Here is a 10,061-nt window from a genome sequence, read left to right on the forward strand (position 1 = left end):
AAATGACCGAAAGATGTCTGGTTGTTAAGCCTAAGCAACTAAATACCGTATTTTACGATTAGTTCAAGACAGTATCTGCTGTTCGACTTCCGAAGTGTGTGAGAATTGGTTTCGGCTCTTTATCATAGTATTTTGTCTTCAAATTTTGGGGTTTTATAGAGATTTCACTACGGAGTTGTAAAATAGTGTAAACGGTATAAATGCACAAAATTTATTTTACTAAACTCGTGTGAATATATTTTACAATAATAACTTACAACCATCGCATGTAATCTGTATTACAGAATAGCCACCCAGTGGCACAGCGGTATGTCTGCGAACTTACACCGCTAGAAACCGGGTTTCGATACCCGTGGTGGGCAGAGCACAGATAGCCCTTTGTGTAGCTTTGTGCTTAATAACAAACAAACTAAAGATTACAGAATGTAAGTTGTTTTACTCTACTAATAATAACATCTTTAACCAGCAGTAACTTTCAGCTAACACATAAGCTGTATTAGCGAACAGAACCTGTTTTATTATCCAGGTATTATATTTTCCCTTTGGGAACAAAAACTTCCAACTTTTGTATGTGTACTGTATTAGCGAAGAGAAGTTTTTATATTTTTCTGAGATCAGTATTTTAACATTTATAGAAATAAGTTCTATAATGGTGAAGAAGAGTAAAAAAATTAATAAAAAAACACAAAGAAACATTATAGTAGTATGTCTTAATAAAACGCATCTTTTGATGCTATTATAACTTGGATTTTCTTTATGAATCTACTTACACCTGGTGTGGAAAATATGTAGCTTGAATAGATTTGTGACGCAAAAAAAAGACAATATTTCGAACATCAGGTATTATTTATAAATATGCACTACCAGAACTTGTGTTTAATTTTTTTAAAATTGTAATAAGTAATTAAAAACAACGTTTTATATTTACACATTAAAAACTTTATTGAAGCCGTACGGCTTCCACTTTAAAATAGAAATATCACTCTACACGTACATGTTTCGACGTGATCTACGTCATCCTCATATGCATATCAGGTATTATTGCATAATTTTCTCTTAATGGATATCGTCTAGTAGCTTCATCACCAAACTCTTCTGGGAAAAATGAAGTACTTTACGAATTAAAACCCGTTTAAGTTAGCATTGGTCGATATAAAGATGAAGTTATGGAAACGTCTAAAGTCCGTCTGACAGCTTTCTTTAATTTTGTATTCTATTCCAGTATCCCGGATAACTATCGTAGTTGTCAAGGGTAGAGAGAGAGAGAAGAAAATACTTCAAAGCTATCTTGACACGTGTTCGTTTAGAAGAGGTATTTTTTGTTTCTTCTCCACAGACAACTTATTTATTTCCCAAAATCGACTGATCATGATTATGCCGGCAGGGTCTTCAGTAATTTCTTCTGGATTCTTTAAGCACTACGTTTTTCGGTTATGTCTCATAATATGATTTTAAATAACTTAACAGCTATCAATACGTTACAATGTGCTGTATGAAAAACAGAAACGGAACAAAATACACGTGCTTCACGAGGGCTATCTGCGCTAGCCGTCCCTAATTTAGCAGTGTAAGACTAGAGGGAAGGCAGCTAGTGATCACCACCCACCGCCAACTCTTGGGCTACTCTTTTACCAACGAGTAACGGCTGAAAGGGCGAGCATGTTTGGTGTGACGGGGATTCGAACCGGCGATCCGCAGATTGCGAGTCGAGCGCTCTAACCACCTGGCCATGCCGGGCCACATCTTATCAGGACTGAGAGTTAAAAAGCTACTTTGTTTTATAGCAGTTTATTTAGTCGGTAGGTGTCGATGATGCTTTTGTTTATTTGTTTGAAGTTAAGCACAAAGCTACACAATGGGCTATCTGTGCTCTGCCCACCACGGGTATCGAAACGCGGTTTCTAGCGTTGTAAGTCCGCAGACATACCGCTGTGCCACTGGAGGGCGGCGATGATGCTAATCACAAAATTTAAATTTATGAAAGCGTTATTTGGCTTACCAGATTAACTGGATTAAAGTGTTAAATGTGTATTTAAAGGGTATTTTATGTGAATTGCACCCTTGGTATAGTGAAAAGTGATGATTTGCCAGTGTCTTTACAACCAACTGTATTACATTCATGGAAATGGTCTGATAAGGGAAGTAGAAAAAGTGTTAACATCATGTGTTCTTAGCCCTCTTTTCGTAGATTTTTCACTAGCATTTGTCAGTTTAAAATACAGTAAAGGAGGGAGGAAGAGGTCTTAAACTGCACCTGACTCCCCGATCCAGCCATACACACTCTTTTAAAGTATATTTTAACTAAATAAATGCATTCATAGGAAAGGATTTTTAAATTAATAAATACAGTACGCGACTAAGCTGTAAAAAGATCACTTACTGAATGTTACTTTTTCCAACTAGAAATGTTCCGACAGGAAAGTGTCTGAAAAACGGATTTATCCAACGTTTGCCAGAACATTTCCCCCAAGCTCCAAGCAGTCCAAATCAGTAATCTCATTGTTGAAACATTTCGAGTGGACCAAAGTAATCTTGGTTGTTTCCAAGAAGCCATCGGATGTACAAATGGAAGAGGCTTTGAATGGCCTGGCTAGGGAACACGGTATCACTGTTACGGAAACCCACTACATCCCTGGCCACTATCTGACCAAACATAACGAGACTGTCAAACAGATCATACTCCAGACTTACAAGAAGACTAGAGGTAGGATTAAAACGTGTGTAAAAATAAAATCACTAGAAGTACATAAATAAAGGATTGTATTTCAGTATTCTAATAACTCTATTTTATTTACGAGAACCGTAATAAATATTATAAAAACAATGTACGATTTTAGTGTTCTGATGTTCATATTTTATTTACGAGAACCGTAATAAATATTATAAAAACAATGTACGATTTTAGTGTTCTGATGTTCATATTTTATTTACGAGAACCGTAATAAATATTATAAAAACAATGTACGATTTTAGTGTTCTGATGTTCATATTTTATTTACGAGAACCGTAATAAATATTATAAAAACAATGTGCAGTTTTAATGTTCTAGTGTTAATATTTTATTTACAAGGATCTTAATAAAGATTATAAAAACAATATACGGTTTTAGTGTTCTGATGTTCATATTTTATTTACGAGAACCTTAATAAATATTATAAAAACAATGTGCAGTTTTAATGTTCTAGTGTTAATATTTTATTTGCAAGAACCTTATTAAAGTTATAAAAATAATGTGGTATTATTTATGTTCTAATGTTGATATTTTATGTTAGCCTTAGTAGTGATCTTAGAGAATATAGATCTGTTTTCACTCTTCTAGGTTAGTGTTTTATTTACATTAACTTTAGCAGAAATCAATAATAATATTTTATTCATCGAACCTACCGAGCCATTCTCCATCCACCCAGGCATTGTTACTAAACAATGAGTTAATTATTTTTTTGTCTTTTTTATGTCACTATGTCAAAGAAATCTCACACGCAGCACAGCCGCGAATTACAAAATAAAGAAAGTCTGACCCGTATACGTGATAACCGCAGTGAATGGGTTAATGTGATAACCGCAGTGAATGGGTTAACGTGATAACCTCAGTGAATGGGTTAACGACACATTTCCCTCCTTCTCTTTTTATTGTTTTCAAGAGAATATTTGAAGACTTTCGTGCCCCCTCCCAGTGACACAGCAGTATGTCTGCGGACTTACAACGTTAGAAACCGGGTTTCGATACCCGTGGTGGGCAGAGCACAGATAGTCCATTGCGTAGCTTTGTGCTTAATTTCAAAACAAACAAACGAGACTTTCGTTGTTATTATAGAAACACTTAAAAAAAATGTGTTACACAGTCTGGCCGAAAGTACTACGAATCTAAACCATTTGTAGAAAAAATGTACGTTCTGACAGCAGCATCTATCTGGATAACACACTGTAAACACAAATGTAAACGATTTATCATATCGCGGACGTCGGTGCGCCACCTATTCTCTACTGGCCCAAAAAATTAAAAAACAAACAAACATTATAATCATGTTGCACCAGAGTCTTATTAGTTTTGAGATCCTCGTATTACCGTAGTTGCTATTTTTAAATCGATATTTTATTATCTCTAATTTTTTCAGCTTATAATATTTTCCTATTTTGATTTGTGTTTTGTGTGTGAAGTTGGTTCAGTAAGAATTAATAACACAAACGTTTTTTAGATATATTATGTAGGCTAAGGTGTCATCATCCACTTACAGTACAAACGTACATGCATATCTTATGTAGGCTAAGGTGTCATCATCCACTTAGATCGATTTGAAAGAACCTCACATGTTGAATTCTAAAGGGTATATAACAGTTAGTGGCCAACTAGAAAGTACAAAGACAGATACAGGGGGAGCTAAGATCCTCCCTTTTCCAGAGCGAAAGAAATCCAAGCATAGAAATTTTGTTATTCAGTTTGTGAAGCTTTAACATAAACAATAATTATTTTAAATCATTAATGAAGTTTGAAATAGTATATCCTTCATTATTATTATTTAGAACAATAATGGTATATATTTATTTTATTGATTAACATATTGTTAAGGAACTGAATGTATTATTACAATTATACCTGCACATCACTAAACTAATATTCTAGTCCAAGAATTAGTCAACCCACACTTCCATAATCGTATTTCATACTTCTGAAAAGCATGTGTAATAAATACGACTTACTTTCTTTGTGTCTCCATGTGAATTAGCGGTAAAGTTACGGACTTACTACGTTAAACTCCGGGGTTAGATTCCACGCATTAAACACATCAGATAGCCCAATGTGGCTTTGCACTAAAACAAACCAAACACGCTTTTTTGTAGGTCATCAAATAAATAATTTATTGTATTAAGTAACATGAAGAACTACGAAATTGTGTAAGATCCATCTTTTATTTTATCACGCCCCCTCCACCGTCAGAAAAAAAGATATGATCTGGCTCACCTGACAAATGTGAAAAATATAGATTACATGAAACGCTGGTAAACCACTTGTAGGTGTTCTTAAGAAGATAAGTGATTATTTGTAACGCTGGTATACATCCTATGGTTGTTGTTAAGAAGATAGGTCATTATTTGTAACACTGGTATACTTTCTATGGGTGTTCTTAAGAAGATAAGTCATTATTTGTAATGCTGGTATGCATCCTATGGGTGTTGTTAAGAAGATAAGTGATTATTTGCAACGCTGGTATACTTTCTATGGTTGTTCTTAAAAAGATAAGTCATTATTTGTAACGCTGGTATACATCCTATGGGTGTTCTTAAGAAGATAAGTCATTATTTGTAACACTGGTATACATCCTATGAGTGTTGTTAAGAAGATAAGTCATTATTTGTAACACTGGTATACATCCTATGAGTGTTCTTAAGAAGATAAGTCATTATTTGTAACGCTGGTATACATCCTATGGTTGTTGTTAAGAAGATAAGTCATTATTTGTAACACTGGTATGCATCCTATGGGTGTTGTTAAGAAGATAAGTGATTATTTGTAACGCTGGTATACTTTCTATGGGTGTTCTTAAGAAGATAAGTTATTATTTGTAATGCTGGTATGCATCCTATGGGTGTTGTTAAGAAGATAAGTGATTATTTGTAACGCTGGTATACTTTCTATGGTTGTTCTTAAAAAGATAAGTCATTATTTGTAACGCTGGTATACATCCTATGGGTGTTCTTAAGAAGATAAGTCATTATTTGTAACACTGGTATACATCCCATGAGTGTTGTTAAGAAGATAAGTGATTATTTGTAACGCTGGTATACATCCTATGAGTGTTCTAAAGAAGATAAGTCATTATTTGTAACACTGGTATACATCCTATGGGTGTTCTTAAGAAGATAAGTGATTATTTGTAACACTGGTATACATCCCATGAGTGTTGTAAAGAAGATAAGTGATTATTTGTAACGCTGGTATACATCCTATGAGTGTTCTTAAGAAGATAAGTCATTATTTGTAACACTGGTATACATCCTATGAGTGTTCTTAAGATCCAGCTTATCCTGAAGCTAATATACTTCATTAGCTTAAGATCTAGCTTGTTACAAATAATGACTTATCTTCTTAAGAACACTCATAGGATGTATACCAGCATTACAAATAATGACTTATCTTCTTAAGAACACTCATAGGATGTATACCAGCATTACAAATAATGACTTATCTTCTTAAGAACACTCATAGGATGTATACCAGTGTTACAAATAATGACTTATCTTCTTAAGAACACCCATAGGATGTATACCAGCGTTACAAATAATGACTTATCTTTTTAAGAACACTCATAGGATGTATACCAGCGTTACAAATAATGACTTATCTTTTTAAGAACAACCATAGGAAGTATACCAGCATTACAAATAATGACTTATCTTCTTAAGAACACTCATAGGATGTATACCAGCATTACAAATAATGACTTATCTTCTTAAGAACACTCATAGGATGTATACCAGCGTTACAAATAATGACTTATCTTTTAAGCTACTGAGGTATATTAGCTTGAGGATAAGCTGAATTTGACTTTTGCTGTGATTTTGTAGTTTAAGAATGATTTATATGTTTGTAGTTAAGCACAAAGCTATACAATGGACTATCTGTGTTATACCCACCACGGGTATCAAAACCCAGTTTTTAGCGTTATAAGCCTTCAGACTTATCGCTGAGCTACATTGAAGAATGAAATGGACTTGAAACATATGCAACGTAAAACTTAGTAAATATGTGAGAATTTCGAGTAGTTCTTTATCAAACAGTATAGCTTAGTCGACTATTCTGTATCAAAACTTAGCATTTGTGGATAATATTGACCACGTAAAAAACTTCAGGGATTTCAGTTTGCAATGAAATACAGTACTTTACTGGTTTTGAAGTATAACAAGAAAAACTACATAACTCCTTCAAATTACAACTTCAATGAATATGGGCAGTTTTCGTAAATATTTATGAACATAACATAAATAACGACATTCAAACAGTTATTTTTAGCCCACTGTTTGGATCGTCTAACTTACGTTACCAACGAGAGAAGAAATTTTAAGTAACAAAAATAACTTTTAAGATTTAGTCTACGAATGAAAACGTTGCTCTCGTTATGGCAAACAAACAATATGTAACGTCGTTTTAAGGTAAAATCCAATGACCTTGTACTCAACCCACGTGTACACGCGCCGACGTGTACATTATTATCAAATAAGCCTACAATGACCATTGTTTACAGTTACCAAATACCAAGGTGCAGTAAAAATGATATAAAGACGTGTTTTGATTATTTTATCCACGATTAGAACCAGTTCGTGACAGAAGCTTATAGTCAAATAACAACGATATTTTCTGGTTTCTTAAGACAACAAGTAATCCAGTTCTTTGTTGGATAGATACTACTTCAACCTGGACTGGCACGGCCTAGTGGTTAGGGCGCTTTACTCGCAACCTAGAGGTCGTGGGATTAAAACCCGTCATCGAACATGCTTGCTTTTTCAGCCGTAGAGACTTTATAATGTGACGGTCAATCCCACTATTCGTTGGTAAAGAGCAGCCCAAGAGTTGTCGGTGGGTGTTGTTGTCTAACTGCCTTCCCTCTAGTCTATCGATTCTAAATCAGGGACGTGTAACGCAGATAGCTCTCGAGTGGCATTGCGAGAAACTCAACGAATCATGGTAATTCTAATCAAAGGTCAAGTTATTTTGATGGTCATGGGAGCGTGAGAAAATGTTTAGAAAGAAAGCGAGTGTCCGAGATCGAGTTGTTTTTTTAACTTTAGTTAAGTCCTAAAATGTTAAACCCTATTTAACATATCTTCAGATCTGTTTTTGTTGAAGTCATATTTTAAGATCATTCTGCTTAGATTTTGTTTGTTGAATTTCACGCAAAGCTACTAGAGCTATTAGAGCCGTCCCTAATTTAGAAGTGATAATCTAGAGGGGGGAGGCAGCTAGTTAACACCACTATTCTTTACAAATAAAAAGTGAGATTGACCGTCATATTATAACACCCCAACGGTTTATGGGTATGTATGGTGACGGAATTCAAACCTGGGATCCGCAGGTTGCGAGTCGAGCACTCTACTCAACCTAGCCATGCCAGGCTCCTCTTAGCTTGTAAAGTTCGTATTTCAGTCTTGTTTGTATTCTTTCGCAGCCTATATACGTAGCTTTTATGTTTTATTTCCCTCTTTTTCTAACTTTGGAAACGTTGTTCTTTAAGTTTCTTTTGTTGAAATGCGTGCTATATTTCTCCTTCACCTGTCTAATTTTTCTTTTGATCCGAAAATTCTCCATCCTGCGCACTTTGTCATGCAGATGGAACTCGACGTTTTTAGTTAGTCGTTTGAAGGCTGCTTACGGAAAGAAGCGATGAAATAGACGTGAAGACATGCACTCGTGATTTCTGTAGTGGGACAACCGCCGAGTTAAAATTTTAGACAAGTGACACTGATAAGCCCATTTTATATGACCTTGAACGTGACCTTTAAACTTACTCACATACCTTCTTAAATACTCAACAGTTAGGAGATCAGCCTTTGCCAGTGGGCTTTGATCCAATCACTAACGACTTTGCTATTAACGTCAACTAATGTCGAAAACTAATATTTATCAACACTCACAGGAAATCTCGGTCTCACAAAAAGGAAATGGAGTACTTTTATTTACTGTTATTTTAAGTTAAAAAAAGTTTCTCGCAACCCTAACTTTAAATCTAATGAGCTTGAATAAGCAATCTGCGAATAATTTGTAATTTGACATCACAGATAACAGTGCTTGCTTCTCGAACATTAAACTGCCACTACAAGAAATAGTTCCTGTTTCTCAAACATTAAGCTATCACTATAAGAAATAGTGCCTGTTTCTCAAACATTAAGCTATCACTACAAGACATAGTGCCTGTTTCTCAAACATTAAGCTATCACTACAAGACATAGTTCCTGTTTCTCAAACATTAAGCTATCACTATAAGAAATAGTGCCTGTTTCTCAAACATTAAGCTATCACTACAAGACATGGTGCCTGTTTCTCAAACATTAAGCTATCACTACAAGACATAGTTCCTGTTTCTCAAACATTAAGCTATCACTACAAGACATAGTTCCCGCTTCTCAAACATTAATCTATCACTACAAGAAATAGTGCCTGCTTCTCAAACATGAAGCTATCACTACAAGACGTAGTTCCCGCTTCTCAAACGATAGGCTATCACTACAAGAAATAGTGCCTGCTTCTCAAACATGAAGCTATCACTACAAGAAATAGTGCCTGCTTCTCAAACATGAAGCTATTACTACAAGACGTAGTTCCTGCTTCTCGAATATTTAATCAAATAATAAGATATTTCGAGAGGTTTATTTTTAGATATCATTACGAATGGATTATTTGTATATAAAATTACGGGGGAATTATTTTTAAACATCATTACTAGTGGATTAATTTTAGATAATATTAAGAGCGGATTATCTTTAGATATGATTAAGAATGAATTATTTGTAGATAATATTAAGAGCGGATTATCTTTAAATAATATTAAGAGCGGATTATCTTTAGATATGATTAAGAATGAATTATTTTTAGGTATCATTAAGAATGAATTATTTTTAGGTATCATTAAGAATGTATTATTTTTAGATACCTTTACGAATGTATTATTTTTATTTATCATTAAAAGTGGATTATGTTTTGATGTTGACTCTAAATTCTTTACTGAAGAAAATAGATCAAGAAGTGTTTTGCTTTGTTAACACGTTACTGCACAAAAAAACATAGATGATAATGTTATATATCTTTAAACAAAAAAAATGCCTCAAGGGAAGTTTTTTTTTTTTTGATTTTCAGTCAACTGTAGTAATTAAATGTATGTGTAAACGTAACAAGAAAGTTGTAGGCTTAGCAGAAATAATATAGGTCTTGGTCAAATTAAGGTCAATAAAGAAATCAAGCGTAAAGGTTTCAGTAAAATTAAAAAGAAAATAATTTCTAAATGATGCTTGTGATTTTAATTAATCGGTCAATTTTTATTTCGTTCTACAAACATATTTTGTACTACTTA

General features: G+C 34.0%; 1 protein-coding gene across 1 annotated transcript in view; it reads left to right on the forward strand.

Moving 5' to 3' along the window:
• Positions 1 to 2,403: 2,403 nt before the first annotated feature.
• Positions 2,404 to 10,061, forward strand: part of LOC111087964 (guanylate cyclase 32E-like) — a gene marked incomplete at its 5' end in the record, with an annotated part of 20,231 nt that continues 12,573 nt past the window's right edge. Inside the window, one exon of the mRNA XM_022396538.1 lies at positions 2,404 to 2,704. Within this exon, the coding sequence (XP_022252246.1) occupies positions 2,404 to 2,704 (301 nt within the window). The remainder of the gene's footprint in view (positions 2,705 to 10,061) is intronic.

The sequence above is a fragment of the Limulus polyphemus genome, unplaced genomic scaffold, assembly GCF_000517525.1.
Source record: "Limulus polyphemus unplaced genomic scaffold, Limulus_polyphemus-2.1.2 Scaffold2913, whole genome shotgun sequence".
Taxonomy (NCBI): domain Eukaryota; kingdom Metazoa; phylum Arthropoda; class Merostomata; order Xiphosura; family Limulidae; genus Limulus; species Limulus polyphemus.